Source organism: Triticum dicoccoides, chromosome 3B, assembly GCF_002162155.2.
Source record: "Triticum dicoccoides isolate Atlit2015 ecotype Zavitan chromosome 3B, WEW_v2.0, whole genome shotgun sequence".
Classification (NCBI taxonomy): Eukaryota; Viridiplantae; Streptophyta; class Magnoliopsida; order Poales; family Poaceae; genus Triticum; species Triticum dicoccoides.
In genome coordinates, this window is record NC_041385.1 from 202,543,806 (window position 1) to 202,566,853 (window position 23,048).

The 23,048-nt window shown below is 45.0% G+C and overlaps 1 protein-coding gene and 1 pseudogene across 1 annotated transcript; one reads left to right on the top strand and one right to left on the bottom strand.

Moving 5' to 3' along the window:
• Nucleotides 1-2,597: 2,597 nt before the first annotated feature.
• LOC119275537 lies at nt 2,598-4,638 on the top strand (annotated as a pseudogene).
• Nucleotides 4,639-8,520: 3,882 nt separating this feature from the next.
• On the bottom strand, nt 8,521-12,149 carry LOC119275538 (protein Mpv17-like). The gene is made up of 3 exons (XM_037556399.1): nt 11,840-12,149; nt 10,469-10,560; nt 8,521-9,268 (listed from the first exon to the last, which is right to left on the bottom strand). The coding sequence occupies exons 1-3, from the start codon at nt 11,999-12,001 to the stop codon at nt 8,866-8,868; spliced, it is 657 nt and encodes a 218-aa protein (XP_037412296.1). The 5' UTR covers nt 12,002-12,149; the 3' UTR covers nt 8,521-8,865.
• Between the last annotated feature and the right edge of the window lie 10,899 nt (nt 12,150-23,048).

The window sequence follows — 23,048 nt, forward strand, 5'->3', positions numbered from 1 at the left end:
ATGAATATTTTTAATAAAATGGAATTTTGAAAATCCCGCTCATTTTTGAAAAATGCAAACATTATTCCAATTTTCAGAACAAAATTTATAATGGGAATATTTTTATAATAAATAAAATTTCAAAAGCGTGAAGATATTTAAAATTCTTGAACGTTTTTGTAGACGTGAACATTTTTTTAGTTTGTGAGATTTCTTTTTGGAAAACAGAAACATATTTTAACTTTCTGAATATCATCTAAAAAAAGAACATTTTTTAATTTATGAACAAAAGTTGAAATCACAAACTTATTTTGAAATCTTGAACATATTTTTATAAACACAAACATTTCCGAAATTTCCAATAGAACTAAAATCATTAATAATTGCTAAAACACACAATTTTTAAAAACACACAAACATTTTGAAAATTTGAAAATTCACAAACATTTTTTAAACTTCCAAAAAATAAAAATAAAACAAAAAGAAACATAAAATAAAAAAACAAAGACCGACAAAAAGGAAAAATTGTTGGGGTATTTCCCAAGCTATCTACAGAAATTGGTCGGCCAAAACGCATAGCACCGGCACTTTGCCGCAATAGGCGACAAATAGGGAATTCGGGATAGCAATTGTATCAACCATGAATAACTATGAATTCTCGGGGCTTGGCATGCTCCCCCTCCTTATATTTTATTCCGGGAGGGGGGGCATAGGTCCCCCACCCGGCACTGCAATATATTTGTTCAATAGGTCAAGTTATGTGATTCAGTTGGTGTTCGTTCTACCCTTGAGTGCCTTCCAAAGCTCCGTGGACGGGATGCGACTGGCGACTGCACCGACCAGCTCGCCTGTCGGCTCTCCGGGAAGCCACCGGCAGCGCTGGCTGAGTTCTCGCTCGGCAGCGCCCTCGCCCTGGACAACTACAACATATCGGTGGTTGACAACTACAATGTTCCCATGTCGTTCTGCTGCAGTACCTTCGGTGCCAACCTCCTCTGTCTCGACGCCAGCTGCTTCGATGCGGGGAAGGTCCTGCCTTGCACGACAGAGGCCAATTTCCACCTTGCCTTCTACTCGTACTAGCTAGTGAGCCCTCCATCGCACGAACGAGACATGGTCGACGAGTATGCATGTTGAATGACGAGTACTTAGCTACTATTACTGGTGATCAAAACAACAGGTCGTTGATGTCCCTGCAAGTGCACAGGGCATTGTCATTATTTCACGATAAGTAAAGTGTCGAACCCACAGGAAGCGAAAAGGATGCCATTATCAACCCCGTAACTACGTTGTCACCTACACAGTTTGTATGTACCCAAATAGGAGTTCGGAAATAATCCACTCCATCGGTTGCTACGGAAAAGATAAACCAGTTACACTAAGGGCTAGTTTGGTTGGAGACCTGGCACAAATTTGCCTGGCCTGAAGCTTGCCTGAAATTTGCCTGGATATTGTTTGGTTCATGTCTTGAGTAAGCCTGGCGTGAGGCATCTGATGGCCATTAGCCTGGTTGGAAAACCAGGCATGATTGTTAGCCTGGCCCAGGCATCTAGTAGAGAACGCCTGGCGCTAGCCTGGGACGCTAGCTACACTTTTCACTGGATAAAATTATGGGCCAACAGTACTTTACAAGTTGACAAAGCAATTGATCTCAAGCCTGGCTCAGGACATATGCCAAACACATCAACCCCAGGCTAGCCTGGCCAGGCATTTTTCTTAACTTTTCCAGGCCCAGGCCAGGCGCTGCCTTTACCCAGGCATGGAGGCGTGGACTCCAACCAAACTGCCTCTAAATTACGGAAGGAAATGTAAAAACAGGAGATAAACTAAATGAAGGCAGAGTTTGAGTAGTAAACGCTCTTCAGGGTTCCAAATTCATCACCACTAATGTGATCTGCACAGCACATGTGGAGGCATGGTTCTAGATCTCCATCTCTATAGCCACATGTTATATGTCGAAAGTGGGCAGATTCTGGTGCAGATACGCGCTACAAGGATAAGTTACGCATCACATACAACTCCGACTTAGTTTTCTTACGCCGGTTTTCACTAGGTTGATTAAGTGTTTCCTCGTAGACGAAATCCTTCTTTGGTTTGCCACTACTCCCCTACGGGTGGTAAAGACGAAAAAGAGAGAATATTATTGTCACCTCTTTACCTCAATACTCTAACCTCAACAGTAATAGTAACATTATCCATGGTCAATCTTGGCAAAAAAGCGAGTGAAGCCTCCTCTCAACATTAATAGAGGCTATTAGCTGGAACATAAATACAATGATATCATATCTCCTATAGGAGTTCAATGGTTGAGAGGTAGAAGATGACAGGAAAAACGGTTGAGGGGTAGAAGAAGGCATCTATATAACTGGAACTTGCATCTGAAGGCTGAAAACGATTCGAATGACCCTAAATCCATTTTCAGCGCACTTATATTACCACTAGCCTCTCCTTTTCCTTTTTCTTTTTAACCACTCATCTCTTGATCTATTTCCATTTCCCTCAACACGGCAATGCCACCACATATTTCCGTGGACGCCTTGAGTGCATGGTTACTTGTTTCACGTCCACCACCACTCAGCAGATGCAGATCCATTGAAGTTGAACACGGTGCAGCTTGTCCTATTTTTCTGCCAGACATAACCCCATAGCGAATTTTTTTAGGAGTCACAACGAATCTTTTGAAATGGATTCGCTGCACACATCTGCACGTAGTAATTGTGCCCCAAGGAGCTGGTCCATTCACGCAGTCGCCAGCATTACGAGTACGGCCTAAGGCGCCAGTAGCCCAGAACGCACGCTCGTCCCGACGACATGGCCGTCTCGCCTCTTTCACTCCTGCTGCTCCTCCTCGCCTTCGCCGTATCTCTGTTGTACATCCTCCGTAAGCCCGCCCCTCTGCGCAGCGGCAGCGATGGAGCACGGAGGCAGCCTCCGCCGTCGCCTCGCGGCCTTCCGCTGCTCGGCCACTTGCATCTCCTCGGCTCGTTGCCGCACCGGGCCCTGCGGTCCCTGGCCGCCGCGCACGGCCCGGTCCTGCTGCTCCGGCTCGGCCGCGTGCCAGCCGTGGTCGTCTCCTCGCCGGCCGCCGCGGAGGAGGTGATGAGGACCCGCGACCTGGCCTTCGCGAGCCGGCCCCGGAGCGCCATGGCCGACCGGCTCCTCTACGGGCGCGACGTAGCGTTCGCGCCCTACGGCGAGTACTGGCGCCAGGCGCGCCGCGTGTGCGTGGTCCACCTCCTCAGCCCGCTCCGCATTCTCTCCTTCCGCAGCGTCCGGGAAGAGGAGGCCGCCGCGCTGGTCGAGCGCGTCCGCGGAGCGGCGGCGGGCGGCGCCGTCGTGGACCTGTGTGAGTTCCTCGTCGCCTACGCCAACACGGTGGTCTCGCGCGCCGCGTTCGGGGACGACAGCGCCTGTACGAGGAAGGCAACAAGGCACGCGAGCTGAGGAAGGTGTTCAACGACTTCCAGGAGCTGCTCGGCACGGCGCCTGTGGGGGAGCTCCTGCCGTGGCTGGGGTGGTTGGACGCCCTGATGGGGATGGAGGGGAAGATCAGACGGACGTTCAAGGCGCTCGACGGCGTGCTCGAGAAGGTGATCGACGACCACCGCCGCCGGCGTCAAGCCGGCCAGCAGACTGGAGATGACGGCGGCCATCACAGGGATTTCGTGGACGTGTTGTTGGACGTGAACGAGACCGACAACGAAGCTGGCATGCGGCTCAGCACGACCGAAATCAAGGCCATCATCCTGGTACGTGTTGTCATCTCGGTGCCATGTCACGGCGCTTGTTTTGTTCATGCTTGACATGTGGACGCGCAGGACATGTTCGCGGCGGGCACGGACACCACGAGCACGGCAATGGAGTGGGCCATGGCGGAGCTCATCACGCATCCGGACAGCATGCGTAAGCTCCAGGACGAGCTCAGGGCGGCCGTCGGTGGCTCCGCGCACGTCATCACCGAGGGCCACATCGACAAGCTGCAGTACCTCAAGGCCGTGGTCAAGGAGACGGTACGCCTGCACCCACCGATCCCGCTCCTCGTGCCCCGAGAGCCACAAAACGACGCCGAGATACTCGGGCACCACGTCCCGGCGGGCACGCGGGTCGTCATCAACGCGTGGGCCGTCGGCCGGGACCCGGCGGCGTGGGAGCGCGCCGAGGAGTTCGTGCCGGAGAGGTTTCTCGACGGCGCGGTGGACTACAAGGGGCAGGACTTCCAGCTGATACCATTCGGTGCTGGGCGGAGGGGGTGCCCCGGGGTCGGATTCGCCGCGCCGCCATTGAGATGGCGCTCGCGAGCTTGATGTACCATTTCGACTGGGAGCCGGCCGGCGGGGCGTCGCTGGACATGCGCGAGGTGAACGGGCTGGCCGTGCGGCTCAAGTCCGGCCTGCCGCTTGTCGCTAAACCGCGGTTTCGTTAGATAAACTTGTTGCTATGGTGGTTTTTATCCCGCGAGAAGAAACGGGGGATATTATTGAAAATCTGTAAAAAGTATTGTAGTGTTTTTTTATTGTTGTTGTTGGTAAAGTATTGTAGAGTTCAAACTGGAGGCAGAAGGCAAAAGGAGCAAAGAGAAGGTAGGGAGACGACTAATTTTCTTTTTAGTCTACTAATTCCATTTCTTATAACCCCATCAGAACAGTGGTTCAACGTACATATCCTCTACACTCCAGGCCCATGGGCCAAACGCTCACACACTTGCATGCGAATTTTCTTTTAAAATGTTGATATTTTTATAAAATCTCGAAACTATATTCCTCTTTGAAAAAAAGAAAATTTATCTCCTCGTCGTTGCCATCGCGAACGAAGAGTTACTCTTCGACGCAGTCGCGGAAGAAGAGATGGCCTTTATGGCGGATACGGAAGAAATGGGAGCCTTCGTGGACGAAGAGTTGTCTTTGTCACTAGCCAAAACAAAGAGCTCGCGAAACAACCCCGCTCCGACCTGACCATCATGGCCACCTCCCACCGACTAGGACATTCGTCTTCCCAGGAAAGGAGGCCTCCAACGAGGCCCCAGGAGAGCGAGCGACCTCCGCCTTTCACGTCTATGGCGTAGTCATCTTCACCTTGGACGCAATATCAAGCCTTTCCTGGTACGGTGTGACAGCTACTCCCTGGTCCTTATAGACAGCCACTACGGTACTCGTCTAGTTCTGACCGTCAACATCGAAGAAGATGCTGCCTTGATGTGCAGGTATCCAATCGTGTGTGTATTGCTTAAAGTTTTAAATAGCGCACAATTTTATGGATTAGTTCCCTTGTCCGCGGACATACGCGGAAGAAAATTTGCGGGTCTCTATTAGAGTTTAGGTAGCGGACAACTCCTCTTACGGCTATAGCGTGCTATTTAAAACAGTTGTATAGCTAGCGTGTTTCCAGCCGCCTCAGCTGAGCACGCGCGACGACGACCGGTGCTGGCCCCGGAAGACTGCGCGCTACGGCGACGGGTGTCGGCCCTGATGCTCTGGACGACTGTGCACGAGGACGACGGTGCCGGCCATGATGCTCTGGACCTGGACGACTGCGCGAGCGAAGACATGAGTTGCGCTCGTCTTTCTCCTGTGTGGACGTGAACGTGCGTGATGGCCGCATGGGATCGTCTTATCCATGGATTGGGTCAGTACCTGATCGAGGGTGTAGAATAGTGCATGTAAATGACAGCAATCAGCGTGTTGTATTTATCCCATGTACGAAATCCATTTCTGCGGGCAACCTCTCCAACAAAAAAAAATGTGTGTGCACAATGAGATTCCTCTTGAAAATAAAAATCTTCATGTCGTATTTAGATCGTAAGGTTATCCTCACAAAAGATAATTAAAAAAGAAATTAGCAAGGATGCACTAAGTGCCGCTTTTGTGGCGACGAGGAACCGATTCAGCATCTACTGCTTCACCATTCACTTGTCAAGCTATTATGATGATCAATCCATATAGCTTTTAATCTACCTCCACTAACGAATGGTACGATATGTTTGAAAACTGGTTAGTGGGGTGAGTCCCAAGTTGGAATCTAAGATCCATGTGGGAATTTGCGCTTTACTTTGAGCCATTTGAAACAACCGCGGTGATTTTATTTTAATAGAATGAAAAAAAAAAGCTGCAGGTTATCTTCAAGGCCATCCGCTGAATCCATAGATGGTCGTTACTACGCAAGGAGGAGGATCAGCTTTGGTAGTAGCCCATGAGAGGTGATCTCCTTGAATTCATTCTGCCGATTTAGTTGGTGTAGGATTTGTGATGTCATTTTCCTATGTTTTTTTTCCTTTTTAGTTTGCCCTTGGGTTATCCATGTGTGCCCCTTTTTTTAGAAATTTTTGTTGTTACCAGTTGCTAAATTTTAAAATAATCAATAAACCGATGCAAAGGCTGAGGGTATACCTTGTTTAAAAAAAGAGGAAATTAGCTCACATTTAAATCAACACGTAGATAATTAGAGGGCATGAAGACAATAACTAACATGAACAAAAGAAAAGCAGCACATGAAGGCTGAGGCTCAAGATGGGAATGGGCCGGGTCGGCCCGCTGGGTCACTGACCCGGCCCAAAAAGTCAGGGCCAATGAGCCAAGCGGGTTGCTTTAAATGATATATGGGTCGGTGGAGCCGGCACCGTGCGACCCGATGGGTCAGACGGGTCAACCCAATCCTTGCGCTTGTCAAATACATGACATGCGATGGATACAAAGATTACATGGATTATATTACAGGTCCTTAGCTTGATGCTTGTCCATGTAGCTCGTCCCAGCTAGCTGTAGCTCGTTGGTCCTCTCTTGGCTCAATAACTGTCCAATGATTATTCAACCATCTTCACGTGAAGTGAAATCCATGCGCTACAAATGGGCCTATGGAGTTAGAGACTTTTTTACATTTACTCAGGGAAGATCTATTAAAGTACTCCCTCCGTCCCAAAATAAGTAACTCAATTTTATACTACCTTGTGCTAAACTTAGTACAAAGTTGAGTCACTTATTTGGGACGGAGGGAGTAGAAAGTAAGAAAAAAAAGTACGTCTCTTACTGTGATGTCAATAAATAAATAAATCCGTCTCTTACTCTGACGGGAGTGTAGCTAAGGCAGTCCTTGCCTCACACACACGGGCACATGCTAGAATAATGGCGGCCATGTCCATTATTCCTGAGGCCTATATTTGTAGCGCATGATTATCTACTAATCATTATTTGTCGAGGTCTTTAGCTTGATGCCCTTTCAAACCACTAACCTTTCAATCTCGTCATTTTACTAGATGTGAATAGATCATATATGTGGAAAGATAAGATCTTGTCAATTTACAAGACTATATGTAAATATAGTTGTAAATGTGAATCCGCTGGATTTTGGGTCGGCCTCGTGTACCCAATGGGCTAGTGAGGCCACAATTTTCTGACGAAATGGGCCGACCCATGGCCTCATATATTGACCTTGGAGTCACGGGGTCAGGTCCAAGGCCAGGTCCGGGTCGGCCCATTCCCATCCTGAGCTGGTGCCTACTAAAAGGTACGGTGGTCATCTTCTCAGGCGCTGTGGGCATCACTCTGGCGGCCCACTGAATTCATGAGACATTAGATTTGGGTCCAAAGCTCAATATCACGCATGTACGAAATCCTTTTATACGGATGTAGACACTGAAAAGGACTTGATGGGCAACCTTTCCGACAAGAAAATGTGGACAATGAAATTCCTATTGAAAATAAAAATCTTCATGTGGTATTTAGATCGCAAGGTTATTCTGACAAAAGATAATCTAAAAAAGGGAATTGACAGTGATGCACTAAGTATTGCTTTTGGGGCGACGAGGAGTCAATTCAGCATCTATTCCTTCACTACCCACTTGTCAAGCTACTATAACGATCAGTTCATGTAGCTTTTAATATATCTCCACCCACGAGTGGTACGAATATGTTCAGAAACTGGTTAGTGGGGTGAATCCCAAGTTGAAGTCTCGGATCCGTGTCACCGTGTGGGAATTTGCACTTCACTTTGAGCCATTTGGAACAACCGTAATAATTTTATTTTTGACAGAAGAAAAATTATGTAGGTTATCTTCAAGGCCATCAACTATTACGCAAGGAGGAGGATCAGGCGCCTACAGTCTTCGGTTGCAGCCAATGGGAGTGATCTCTTGAAATTTCTTCAACTAGTAGAATTTGTGATGTTATTTTCCTGTGTTTTTTCTTTCTAGTTTGCCCTTGGGCTATCCATGTGTGACTGTTTTTTAACTTTATTGTGATCAGTTGATAAATTTTAAAATAATTATGTTCAGGTTGTGTGCATCACTCAATGTAGAGGCCAAGGATACCCCTTCTTCTTGAGAAAAAGGAAATTAGCTCACATTTAAATCAACACGTAGATAATTAGAGGGCATGAAGACAATAACTAATAACATGAATAAAAGAAAAGCTACACCTGAAGGCTGAGGCCTACTAAAACGGTACGGTGGTCATCTTCTCAGGCGCTGTCGACATCACTCCAGCGGCTCACCCGAGAACCTCTATCTGGCCCGTAAGCGAATGAACGATCATGCAAATGGACTTCACCAAGAGAACCAAGACTAGAAAGTTTTCGGCACCATTCCAGATTTATGAAGATCATGTTCCGACAACACCAGGAATACAATGAATACTCGTTAAAAATACGCGCTCTGCAGGTTAAACAACAGCATGAACAAATGCTCGATTACGAAACAAAAAGTTAAACGAGAGCATTGCCTTCTCGTTGAAGTTGTGGAAACAACAAAGATCATCTCCACATGACAGTGACGCCCAGTATTGCTGGCACCCGAACTCCACGTAAACAGCCGCTGGCAGCAAGTGATATACTTCCTGGATATATCGGTCAAAATGACAGAAGCTAACTTCTGGTCAAGCGTCTTCGATCATGTTCAGATCAAGCGTTGCTCTTCTGGTCTTCGATTTTCTTCTGGAACGATGTGAACCATTGCTTCCAAGCTGCATCTCCTTGTTGCTCGATCCAGGACAAGAAACAGCTGTCTAACAGGCAGAACAAGTTCACGTAAAGCAGTTGATATCGCACGGGAATGAAGCGGAAGTTTGCGATCTGCACAGCCGGCCAGATGGCTCCCCCTAAAACCAGGGCAGGAATGATATCCCTCTTCACATCATCCTTCACCTGCTCCAGGCTCCTTCCTGAAGCTAGGCCCACATAAGAGAAGAACAGCCCCAGATCTAGCGGTCCAAAGAGGAGACCATCCGCTGCAACCTTTGAGGCTACAAATTTGAACGAACCAGGCAGGTATCTTCGTCGGACCATACGATCCAAGTATTCGTACCTAGGTCACAAAAATGAGTACAAGTCATATGGCAGCTTGCTTCACGAAGCCAAAAGTTGTTAGCTCCTAAAATCAGTTGACATTTTGCTTAGCCACTAGTAAACCTTCAAGGTTAATTCCCAGATCTTAACCAGTGTTAGCACATTGACAGGGTGCAACGAATGAGACAAAGTTGTGGCACACCAAAGTGGGAATGACAGTAGAGGTCTGTTGGAAGGTAATGTCCCATTTTGTTTTTAGTTAAGAGATTTCAAACACCAATCTTGTTTCCAGTTCAAAACCTTGTAGCCAAATGAAAATTTAGAACAACTAACAACAGGTTAATTCGGTCCACTGCTAACTACTCTCCAGAAAGAGCAGCGTTTTAGTACATGAGTCTAAGGAGCAGTAAGAATGAACGTGCAACAAAATGTGTGACACCGTGAAGGATTTAATATTGAAGTGGGTCAGTGAGAACACAAATGAACATAAAAAGATGCACAGCTGCAAAGTGCAGCCCAAGCTAATTTTGCTCCAAAATTTGATGTGCAAACCAAGTTTTGGTTCACAGCTTAACAATGAGGCAATATTCAGTACAAGAGGCCACCATTAACATATTTGTGCATAGAGGCCTATAGTTCATAATGCTCTATTCATCTTTATTGTGCTGAAACAAACAAACGCATTGCCACAAAAGTTGGCATTCACCATCACCAATTACACTAGTAATGATTAACCATTAAGTAAAAATTCAAACTTCCAATGAATTCATGAACCAAAAATCAATATGAGCAAAGTATATGGCATTTAAGTGTCTTCAATGTTTCACAGTTCATTACCCATTTATACTAATATTACGTCATCTGTATCAATAAGTCATCACCTAGATCACCTAAAAGGAAAACATAAGTGCATGATGAAAATTACTAAATATGCCTTCCATTTTGAGAATTATCATGATTCATCATTTTGTTTTTTGCCATTTTATGGTTATGTGTTTGTGGCCCTCTTTGGGTCCTTTATCTGCAGTTCTATACCATGTGGTAACTATCAGCCTGAGACTTGGAAGATGGAGTTCTATCAGATTTACCATGTTAATGTTGTCCAAACTATAATAATTTAATATCTAATCAGCCTAAAACCAGAAAATAAAGAAACCGTAACAAAGTTGAGCTTAACACCATCTGCTCACACCATATATGAAATTATGAGAGAACTAACCAGTAATGTCCCACAGGTCCAACAAAAGCAAATCCAAATGAACTTGTGATGCCGACCCTCTTCCAATCAATTTTGAACTCTTTATCTTTATCCTGAAAAGGTAACAGAGCTTCGTTAAGTGGATAACAATGAAAGTGCAGAATATCAAATTTTGGTTTGAATTCCTTAGATTTTGAAATTTAAAGATTGGTTTACACTTTACAGACTTAAAATATCAAATTCAAAACTGGTTTCCTGATTATTAGAAATAAACTATGCAGCCGGTAATTCTCTGATTAACAACAGAGCCTGGATTCTTAGCAGAAACAATAGTCAAATAGTTCTCCATGCTGGCTGGTCTCAAATCTAAATAACAAAATACATCTAAAGCTAAAGATCGGACAGAAGGGATACCATTTGATATTTAAGAAAATGAAAACTGAAAGCATGTTTTGAGGAGCGCTTAGACATGAAAATTGCAGAAAGTACATACATACATCAATATGTCACCCATTTTCTCGTTATTAGATCCAACAAACGGCATAGGAAGGAAACAGCCCATATGAAGGTCAAAAGCAATCAAAAGGAGCCTCTTCTGATGCCCAGCGAAATTCTTTTCTAATGTCCAGATAAAGTTAAATTCCACGAAGCTAGCTTTCATCATATCAAAGGAATAACATCGAAATCAACCTCTCATTCAATAACCCATTCACTCTGATTCTATTTTTCTGGGATGAAACCCAAAAAGCTCTAAAGTCACCAAACAATACATGGATACACCAAATGGAGCGAAAAACAAATAGGCACTCAAATAATCGAGTGACACTATGAACCAATAAAATCTCCTACCCCAGTTTTAGCAACAATGCTCCAATGTATTACCGAAAAGAACTGCCAAATGACAACACACCAACAACAGCATATATAGAGATAACCACAGGAACAGATTTGGTGACATAGCCTTCTTTTGAGGGGGGCAAAATAGGCTTTAGTCAACAAGAGAACATTGAACACAGCATAAACCCTACCCAAACATCAAACTGGTATGTGATTAAACAACAATTTACTTACAGAAGTTCTAATATTATTCTTTGCATGGAAAATCAACGGCACAAGCAAACGAACCACGAAACCGGTCGTTGGTTTATATAGTTATTACTTTCTCCAATGACCAATCACATATCGACCCTGTTGAAACAGATTAAGTATCCCCTGCGTCTAAAAACCGATCCCTCTGGTAGCCTAGGTTATATGTACCCCCAGGGAAGTCCCCACTCCCAAGCGACCGTATTAGCTGACAAATCTTTGGCGCGACGGCACCCAGAACGACCATGGAATCCGGGGATCACTAGTTCGAGAAGGAAGGAGTGGTAGGGGCGGTTGACTGGCTACCTCGGGGTTCTTGGCGTGGTGGTGGTGGGAGCTGGCGGATTTGTGGGTGACGGCCTGGGCGCCGATGTCGCCGAGGGCCCAGAGGATGCCGGAGCTGACGACCTGCGTCCGCACGGGGTAGGAGGACAGGGACTGCTGGTACCATCGCCATAGCCGCCGCATCCCTGCGAGCGAGCCGAAAAAATTGACGGGGGAGAAGGGGAAAGGAAGGAAGGAAGTGGGAGTCGTCCCCTCCCCTCTATTTCCTTGGATTTGTTCTTTGGGATTTCGCTCGGTTTTTTGAGCTAGGGTTAGGTGGGCAGAAAGAATGGTGGGTCGTCTCCAGCCAATCAGCCTTCGACAGTTTCCTTGAATATTTTCTCAGAATCTTTTATGGCAAACAGAAAACCGTGGAGGTTGGAGGGAGGGGTCAACTTTGCCATATTATCTGTCTGATTCATGGCATGGATGGTTATTTGAAGGAATTTTAGTAGAAGTCGTTATATCGGTAGTCTCCATAATTTATACGAAGCATGCTTCGTATGAATATGGAGGTTGTCGAGACAAAGCGCAAACACAGAAGCTCATAAAAATGCGTTATAATATTCCTTTTTTATGTGGGACTTGTTTGTCAATGGCCAGAAGTCATCTTTCTTCGCTACCTCAACATTTGATGTTTTTAAGCTAGGATTTTAAATGGATTTGACGAAAGAATACAAGTAGATTTGAACAATCAAGGGCCAAGCTTTTAAATAGCGGATAGCCAGGCGATAGTGGAATGAGGTTGACGTAGAGGAATGCGGATAGCGGGTGAGATTACAGGCGGATATCTCAGCATAGCGGATTTTTGAAAACAGTTACAAATTTGATATCATTGTGTATATTTCTAAGCCATTGACAACAAACATGACCCTTAAATTGATTGTTCAGCATATATATAAGCATATAAGCATACAGACTATAGCTGATCCATCAGGACAATATTCAGTTATGCAACCATTCAACCATGCAAACAAAAACTACCAGTACCACAGGAAAGATAGTATCAAAAATATTTATTTGGTTTCTTGTACATGATAGTTTGAGGCAGAGGCAAAATTTGTGCTTATGAGAGTGCATAATCACAACTAGTTAGCAATGATTTTTCTTTGTCTGGCCTCCCTGATGATGGTCGCTATGTTTGTAAGTGCCGCCAGCGAAGTCACTTCTACGATAACCAACTGGTGCAGGTACACGGTGCACGTCGGCTACCTGGCACCAGCGGGCGGCTGCATGGAGCTGCCCGGCAAACCATGCACCTTCACGCCCTACCGGCACTAGCGGCCGGATTTGGCTGTGGACAACGTGTGCCTTCGACGCAGAGGGCCGCGGAACATGCGCGACTGGCGACTACTCCAACCAACTCATCTGTCAACTATGAATTCAATATTCCCATGTCGTTCTGCACCGTGAGGCATATGTCCCCCACCCGGCCCTGCAATTTATTTGTTGAATAAGACAAGTGGTTGTTGACACACGAACACGTCACGTGTACCCTCGACGCCGGGGGTGATGCACCGCAGCTCACGTCGAAGGAGACCCGACCAACAGCGCGATACGCAAGACAGTCGGCGGGTGCTTTTGCAGACCCGAAACCCCGCGCACCCGGGAGGGACCCCGTCAGGGATTGCGGCGGCTATGGGCTGCCCTAGGTCGATTCGCTTGCCCCTAGAGCCTCGGGATTCGCAGCTCTCAAACACGAAGAACAGCGAAGAACGAGAGAGAATAACGGTGGAGAGATAAAAAGTAGACAGGAAAAAGTAGTATATTGATTTGTTCGATTGTGTGTTGTTCAATCGGCCGTCACCCCCAACATATATAAGAGGCGGCTGGACTTCCCGTACAAGTAAAGGATTCATCTAGGCTTTCCTTACAAGAAAAATTACATCAATTCGCGTCCTAGAGTCCTAGTTCTATTCCAACTCGGATTCAGTCTGAATCTGGCCCAACTTCTGTCTTCCTCCTTGTGCAGGCCGCCGAGCCTCCATATGACCTCCGATCAAGATGGCCCAAACATCAAACTTGTGCGCCTCGACGATACGAACAACTCTCATGTTGACCACTTTTTCAAATAAAGCCATCTTGAATACTTTTCGAGGTCGTTTTTACCTTCCAGTCGGACTCGGTCTTGCGGTAGACTGAATTATCCGAGTGTTGTAGTGAATTTGCAGGTCATATACTATCTCTGATGACGATGACTCCAAAACCAAAGTTTACCGTCTTGATGATACGCACAACTTCTGTATTGAACACTTCTTCATCCGAGATTATCTTGATAAACTTTTGGGCACATGTTCAGTTTCACTCGGATTTGAGCTCATCCACTCGGATATTAGAGTCTTTCACTCGACTGGACCTTTTCACTCGGACGACTATATTTTCACTCGGAAGACAATCTTTCACTCGGATGATGACCACATTTTCAGTCGGAAGACAATCTTTTACTTGATCGACCAATTTTCACTCGACCTTTTACTCAATCGACCTTTTACTCGATCGGTAGGTTTTCACTCGACTTTTTACTCGATCGGTAGGTTTTCACTCGACCTTTTACTCATCGGTAGGCTTTCGACCTTTTACTCGATCGGTAGGTTTTCACTCGACCTTTTACTCGATCGGTAGGTTTTCACTCGACCTTTTACTCGATCGGTAGGTTTTCACTCGACCTTTTACTCGATCGGTAGGTTTTCACTCGACCGGTGAGTTTTCACTCGGATGGTAGGTTTTTCACTCGACCAAAAACATAGCCTGATCTTGATTTGTCTCTCCAAGTCTCATACGACCTCGGATTGAGACGAATTATATATGAAAATCGATCGGCTCGACGAGACGAAACTTTTCCGTGTTGAAGGTTTTTCAATTCAAGGCCGTCTTGAAGGCCGAATTGCTCACGCATTGCGTCAGACACTTATCAACATGTGTCTGGTGTCAAGCGTAATATTTTGGTCTCTGACCTGTCCAGACCGTATTGACTATAACTTTTGCATATGAACTCGGATTGAGATGATTTATATATGAAAATCGACTGTCTCGATGAGATGAAGACAATTCCTTTAGAGCACTCCTTCATCTGAGGTCATATTGAGGACGTAATCGGCCGAAAAGCACTCAGAATATTAAATTTTGTCACTCGGAGTACAGCTTCGGCCACTGAGATAAGGTCGAATGTCGATAGCCTAAACATCAATGTTATTCCACTCGGCGATATGAAATTTTCTCATGTTGAAAACCCTTTCACTTTGTATCTTGCCAAAATCAGGTGTCAACACATGCCCCCCTGTTTTTCGGCAAAGCTTGCATGCCGAAAAATAATATGCATAGTGTTCGTTCTAAGGACGATGTTAACACTCCATCGGCCATTTATTTTTCTCAGGGCGATAATTATGTATCGGCCATGTTTGTGCTAAGGGCGATAATTGTATATCGGCCATTGCCTACTTAGGCTTCCTGCCACACACTCGGGTGGTACTTCTTCAAATATTTGCCATTGAGAGCTCGAGGTAACAATGCCCCTTGTATTGATTCCACCAAATATGAATTTCCGGGAACGATTCTTGTAATCCTAAAAGGACCTTCCCAACTTGGAGACCACTTCCCGAATTTTCTATCTCTTGAACCAATCGGCAGAATCACTTTCCAGACAAGATCACCAACTTGAAAATTCTTCAACTTAACTTTCTTATTGTAAGCCCTTGCTACCCTCAACTTATCTCTCTCTATGGCATTCAAAGCAGCCAAACGTTTATCAGCAACCTCGTCAATGTTGTCCATCATCAAGTTATAGAAGTCTATTGCCGATAAATCATTTTGTTTGGCTATTCTCAAAGCATTCAAATTTACTTCCACCGGTAAAACAGCCTCCTGACCATATACTAGCTCATATGGAGTCACTTTCGTAGCACCATGCCTTGAGATTCTATGTGCCCATAATGCCTCAGACAACAAGTCATGCCATCTCCTTGGATTATCCTCAATCTTCTTCTTGATGAGCTTGATTAAAATTTTATTGCTAGACTCAGCTTGTCCATTAGCTTGGGCATAATATGGAGAGGAATTGAGCAACTTTATATTATAAGATTTGGCAAACTCTCTGACTTGGTGTGACATAAAAGATGAACCTTGATCTGTAGTTAACGTTTGAGGAATACCGAATCTATGAATAATATGCTCGGTTATGAATTGAATCACCTCCGTATGTGTCATGTTCTTGAGAGGTACTGCTTCAGACCATTTAGTGAAATAATCAGTTGCCACCAACACGAATCGATGCCCCTTTGAGGAAGATGGATGAATTTGCCCAATAAAGTCTAAACCCCATCCTCTGAAAGGCCACGGCTTGATAATAGGATGCAACATAGCAGCAGGAGCCAATTGAATATCACCAAATTTTTGACAAGCTTCGCACCCTTTATAATATCTGAAGCAATCATTAATCATGGTCGGCCAATAAAACCCAGCACGTCGTAATAACCATTTCATCTTAGGAGCCGACTGGTGAGTACCACAAATGCCCTCATGTACCTCTCACATAGCAACTCTTGCTTGATCCTCATCCAAGCATTTTAAAAGAACATCATCAACTGTTCGGCGATAAAGGTCATCGTCCCTCATAGTATATTTAAAAGCCATACGCCGAACAGCCCTGTCCACCCTTTCACTCGGATTGCGCAAGTAAGCAACAATGGGCTTCCTCCAGTCGGAATTGTCACCTGCACTAGATTTTTTGTTAATGGCCGAATCAGTGGGTTCAGGTTCGGCCTCTCCCATATTGGCAAGACAAGACATCAGTCTTTGAGAGATATGAAACATGCCACGATCAACATGATATCCAGATGCTTGCTGCGCCAACTCATTTGCTTTCCAGTTGTCATGTCTAGATATATGTGCAATGCTAAAACAATCCAAAGTAGAAATTATATCTAGACATTTATCAAGATAAACATTAAGTGATTCGTCAAAACACTGAAAGATTCTAGATATTTGCTGCACTACTAGTAACGAATCACCGTAAGCCTCAATATGTGTAACACCTATAGCAAGTAACATCTCTAGACCGAATAACAATGCTTCATATTCGGCTTGATTGTTTGTGCAAAAATATTCTAAGCGGCATGAGGCTTCAAAAACAGCACCATGAGGAGATATATAAACAATACCAACACCTTGGCCATTGCTACAAACTGAACCATCAAAATACAATCTCCATGGCACTAATGAAACAAGGTTCATATCAACATCATGCTTGTCATTAATCCGATGTTCAACAATGAAATTAGCAACAATTTGGCCTTTCATGGATTTTAGAGATTCATAAGCCAAATCATACTCAATCAAAGTATAAGCCCACTTGCCAATTCTACCACTAAGAATTGGCCTATGCAACATGTACTTAATGACATCGGTTTGACAAGCTACTACACAAGCACTCGGCACTAGGTAATGTCTCAATTTTGTGCAAGCGTAATATAAGCATAGACATAGTTTTTCAATAAATGTATACCTTGTCTCGGCGTCCAATAAACGTCTGCTCAAATATGTAATGGCATGCTCTTTTCCTTCGGTATCTTGAGTCAAAACAGCACCAATAACACCTTCCTCTGCTGCGATATAAAGTTTGAAAGGCTCTCTATGCTTGGGTGCTTTCATCACCGGAGGAGTGCACAAATAATTCTTGATCATATCAAAGGCTTCTTGTTGTTTTGCCCCCCAAGTGAAATCAACATCATTCTTTAACCGAAGGATAGGAGTAAATGCATCAACTTTCCCTGACAGATTAGCTATGAACCTTCTCAAATAATTGACTTTGCCAAGGAACTTTTGCATATCTTTCTTGCATGTCGGAGCCTCCACTTTCTGTATGGCCTCTATCTTTTTGGGATCGATTTCGATGCCATCTTCATGAATAATGAAACCCAAAAATTTGCCAGCTGACACGCCAAATGCACACTTCAAAGGATTCATCTTCAGTCCATACTTTTTCATCCTTTCAAAAGCTAAACGCAAATCGGCCAAGTGGGATTCAAAAGCATCCGATTTGACAACAATATCATCAATATAAACTTCAAGTATGACACCGAGTAAATCATGAAAAATCAAATTCATAGCCCTTTGATATGTGGCCCCAGCATTTTTCAATCCGAATGTCATCACTGTCCACTCGAATAAACCAAGGAAACCAGGACACCGGAAAGCTGTTTTGTACATGTCCTCTTCGGCCATAAAAATTTGATTGTATCTGGCATTACCATCTAGAAAGCTAATAACCTTATGTCCAGAAGCATCATTAATAAGCATATCGGCTATTGGCATGGGATACTCATCTTTGGGTGTAGCCCTATTCACATCTCTGAAGTCAATGCACACCCTCAACTTGCCGGATCCCTTCTTCTCCACTGGGACAATGTTAGAAATCCACTCGGCATACCTGCAAGGTCGAATGAATTTAGCTTCAAGCAGTCGACCGATCTCTTCCTTGATCCGGTCATATGTTTTCGGATTAAACTTTCTGGCCGACTGTTTATAAGGTCTAAAACCGGCCTTTATAGGCAACCGATGCTCCACTAGCTCTCGGCTCAACCCTGGCATCTCATGATATTCCCATGCAAAGCAACAAACATATTCTTTCAATAGCTCGATTAATTTAGCTTTACAATCGGCTTTCAAATTTTTGTTTATAAATGTCGGTCGACTGACTGATCCGTCTCCGATATCTACCTCTTCTAACGGATCGGCCGATGTAAAACCTTGTCCAAGTTTATCCATGTCATCCAACTCCTCAATAGACTCATACATATCGTTCTCACTGGACCGATATTTTGCAAGACGTTTTTGTAACCACTCGGAACTAGGATCCATTTAAACATATCATACCTTGGAGCCGATTGCATTCAGTCGGCTTTAAAGACACGAGCACAAAACCATTCTTGGTCGCGCTGAGAAAATCAAACTCTGATAAGTCACGCCCCGTCAAGCAAGTAGCATTGGGATGTTGCCAATCCACCGATGCATCGGCCAAAGCAACACAGACCGAGTTATCCGCATGAATGACTTCCACTTCATCATCAACCCACTGAATCAAAAACTGGTGCATAGTGGACGGCACACACTGGTTTGCATGAACCCAATCACGGCCTAGTATAACATTGTAATTACCTTGCACCTCAGCGACAAAGAATGCAGTAGCCAAAGTTTTGCTTCCGACTGTAAGCTCCACATACATTACACCTTTGGCTTCAGTTTTCTCTTTGCCTTCAAACCCGTTGAGCACCATATTGGTCTTGATCAATTCTTCATCAGGCAAACCCAATTTCTTGAAGACCGAATAGGGCATAAGATTTACCACAGCACCACCATCAACAAGCATCCGAGTGAGCGGCGACCCATTGATATGACCTCTGAGATATAATGGTTTCAGATGCTTTACTGGTTCTTTTGGCTTCTCGAATATTGCATTTTTAGGACCAAAATCCAGCTGAGCAACTTCCCCTTCCTCATCTACAGCACGAAACTCAGCAGGTAAGTAATACACCATATTGATATCCATACCTTCATGAACCGGTGTAGATTCATAGTCCACCATATCAGCCTCTTCTTCAAGCGGATCGACCGATTCTGAAATCTGGTCGAGTGAAGGAGAAGTAAGAAGTGTTGCAGACGATGTAATAGCTGTCGCATCGTCCTCTTTGGATGGTGTAGGCACTTCTGTGATAGATGTAGAAGCTGATGTATCTTGTATTTGTTTTGGCCTCCACATTTGTTTTGCTGGAACCATGGGCCGAGTGTCATTGAACAACTTATCTCTTTGCTTCTCGGCCTCCTGTTCTGCCATCTCTTGACTCCTTAACCTCTGTAGTTTCCTCTTCTGTGTCTTTGTTAGCCCTGGAGGACACCACTTTGGCTGAGTGTATTTAGGATCTCTCGTTTTTACTCGGCTGGTGCTTGCTTCATGGTCATTAGCCGAGTGCTTTGGCTCGATAGAAACTATCGGCTCAGTCGGATTGCTATGCACAATAGGCTGCTGTATGGCAAATGTTTCGGTGCCCAAGATAAGTGAGTCGACATCCATTTTCTCCTTGCCTTTTCCCGACTCAACTGCTGCAACACTCGGTGACTTAACACACCATTCTTTCCGACTTTCCAGATGCATGAAATTTCCACTCGGGCGCACCTTTTTACTTGGATGGAATCCACTCGGATTGATGTCACTCGGATGGTATCCACTCGGATGGAACTCAGTCGGATGGAATCTATTTGGCCACATTTTCTCACTTGGATAGCTTCCACCAGGGTGCATTCTTACACTAGGATATTTTCCACTCGGTTGCATATTTTGACCAGCCGACTGATAGTCACCGATGTTCAGTCGACCATTATATGAGTAATCAAGTCGATTCCACACAGATTGCCTCCGCTCTTCTGAAAACTGCGCCCTTGGTCCACTCGGTTTCACATACTGACTGAACATATCATTCGATGGTGACCTTGGTCGCTTCAAGTGTGGTGGCCGGTTAGAGCTGGAACCAGCCGACTGATTAGCATATTTGGACAGCAACATATCAAAAGTTGGCTTGATCCGCTTGCGTTGTACTTTAGCTTCATTCCTCTTCCATTTGCCAACTTCTGGACTCTTGGGCTTGACAAATTTAACACGAGTATTTTCTTGCACTTGCGGTTGCCCCCCGAGTGTAGGATTCTTGATGGTGATTTTGATCACTTCCTTGCCATCGGGTTGCTTATCAAGCACAACCTGTCTCCCCAAGACCCTGTTGTCCTCCTTGTCTTTCCTGGGCTCACCAACAATGACATTAGCTTTATTAGCAGATTCGGCCACCTCCGGCCGAATGAGTAGCTTCTTCCCCTCCAAATCCATGGTATTCATGGGAAAAGGTTGTTTATCAACTTGCATCTCAGAAAAGTTCAATCGTCCGTCATTAATGGCCGATTGTATCTGTCGTCGAAAAACATTGCAATCGTTAGTAGCATGAGAAAAAGAGTTATGATACTTGCAATAAGCACGCCGTTTTAGCTCTTCAAACGGCGGTAAAGTATGAGATATTCTAATAATCTTAGCCTGCAGCAAAGCATCAAATATTCTATCACACTTAGCAATGTTAAAAGTAAACTTCATCTCTTCATCACGATTCTTATGAATCGGTTTCAAATCATTGCAAGTAAAGGGTTTGGCCTTAGATGGCCAAACAAATTCAGTAGCAAAAACATCACCCTCATCGTCCGAGTGATCACTGTCATATTCCACCATATTTATCTTTGGACGATCGGCTTTGTATCTATGCACTTCTTTGAGGTCTTTGCTTCGGCTTTCCTGAGCCAAAGCCCTTTGTAAGACTTGGTTGATATTTAAGAACTCATAGCCTTCTAGCTTTTCTCTAATGGGAGTTCTCAAACCACTCAACACTAGGTCTGCCAAGTCTCTCTCGGTTATCACCAAACTAAAACACCGGTTTTTCGTTTCTCTGAATCTCTTGACGTAATCGGAGACCGATTCATCATGCTTCTGCTTAACCGATGTTAGATGTGACAACTTGAGTTCATTGTCGCCACTATAAAAGTGATCATGAAATTTCTGCTCTAGCTGCGACCAAACTCGAATGGAACCATGTGGTAAAGAAGAAAACCATGAAAATGCGGTACCAGTCAATGACAAAGGAAATAAACGCACTTTCAACTCATTCAGTGAGCCTGCCTCACCCAATTGTGCTAAGTATTGACTAACATGCTCCCATGTGGTTTTTGTGCCTTCTCCATTAAACTTAACAAAATCTGGAATTTTATATCCTGGAGGGCACTGGATGGCATCAAAGTACTCGGGGTACGGCTTTTGGTAAATCCGATTCCGAGGTAACTCAACTCCAAAATTCGCTTGAAGCATCTTAGCCATCTCCTCTCTAAGATTAGCTAAACCATCATCCATAGTAGACGATGAAGCTGGTGTCAGTGGCATAGGAGGAGTAGGGTTACTAGCTGTAGGTAGGAATTGTGGCAGGTATGTCGACCCATAATTTGGTAGTGGTCGAGTGGTTGTAGCTGTAGGTAGGGTTTGGTTCGGCGTCACCACCGAACCTGGCATGCTCATAATAGGATTAATGGGTGCAGCCACAATCTGATTTGTTTGGGTAGGATAATAAGTCATCGGCACGGGAGGCGCCGATGAGATAGGTAAAGCCAGATTAGGGTTTTGCACACTAGCAGCTACACCATCATTACCACTAGTCGATTGAGATGTATTCTTCTGAGCATTAGTATTTTCTATGAAAGTTTGATAGACTAGATTGTTACCATCAGCAATACGACTTTCAATCTCAGCCCACTGCTCAGGAGAAAAGGCAGTACTTACAGAGGGTTTAACCTGCTTGGCTTGCAAAGGAGGGAACTTGATTTCTTCAATCGGAGTGATGTTGCCTTGGCGATCCTTCTTGAACTTTGCAAGGAACTCCTGCAAGTCCTTCTCCTCGCGCGCCTTCTTGTACTCCTCATAGACTTGGCGATGATCGGCCGATATCTCATCAAGACTGGGCTTAATGATGTTATCGGCGTCTACCTCAGATGGCTTGGGAAGATCAGACATGGTGGATGATGATGATCGATCTTCGTTCCCCAGCGGAGTCGCCAAAAAGTGTGTTGACACACGAACACGTCACGTGTACCCTCGACGCCGGGGGTGATGCACCGCAGCTCACGTCGAAGGAGACCCGACCAACAGCGCGATACGCAAGACAGTCGGCGGGTGCTTTTGCAGACCCGAAACCCCGCGCACCCGGGAGGGACCCCGTCAGGGATTGCGGCGGCTATGGGCTGCCCTAGGTCGATTCGCTCGCCCCTAGAGCCTCGGGATTCGCAGCTCTCAAACACGAAGAACAGCGAAGAACGAGAGAGAATAACGGTGGAGAGATAAAAAGTAGACAGGAAAAAGTAGTATATTGATTTGTTCGATTGTGTGTTGTTCAATCGGCCGTCACCCCCAACATATATAAGAGGCGACTGGACTTCCCGTACAAGTAAAGGATTCATCTAGGCTTTCCTTACAAGAAAAATTACATCAATTCGCGTCCTAGAGTCCTAGTTCTATTCCAACTCGGATTCAGTCTGAATCTGGCCCAACTTCTGTCTTCCTCCTTGTGCAGGCCGCCGAGCCTCCATATGACCTCCGATCAAGATGGCCCAAACATCAAAC

Coding starts and splice junctions, on each gene's coding strand:
- LOC119275538 (XM_037556399.1), bottom strand. CDS start 12,001: ATGCGGCGGCTATGGCGATGGTACCAGCAGTCCCTGTCCTCCTACCCC. Junction 10,561..11,839: donor ACCACGCCAAGAACCCCGAG/GTAGCCAGTCAA, acceptor TTACCTTTTCAG/GATAAAGATAAAGAGTTCAA. Junction 9,269..10,468: donor GGACCTGTGGGACATTACTG/GTTAGTTCTCTC, acceptor TTTGTGACCTAG/GTACGAATACTTGGATCGTA.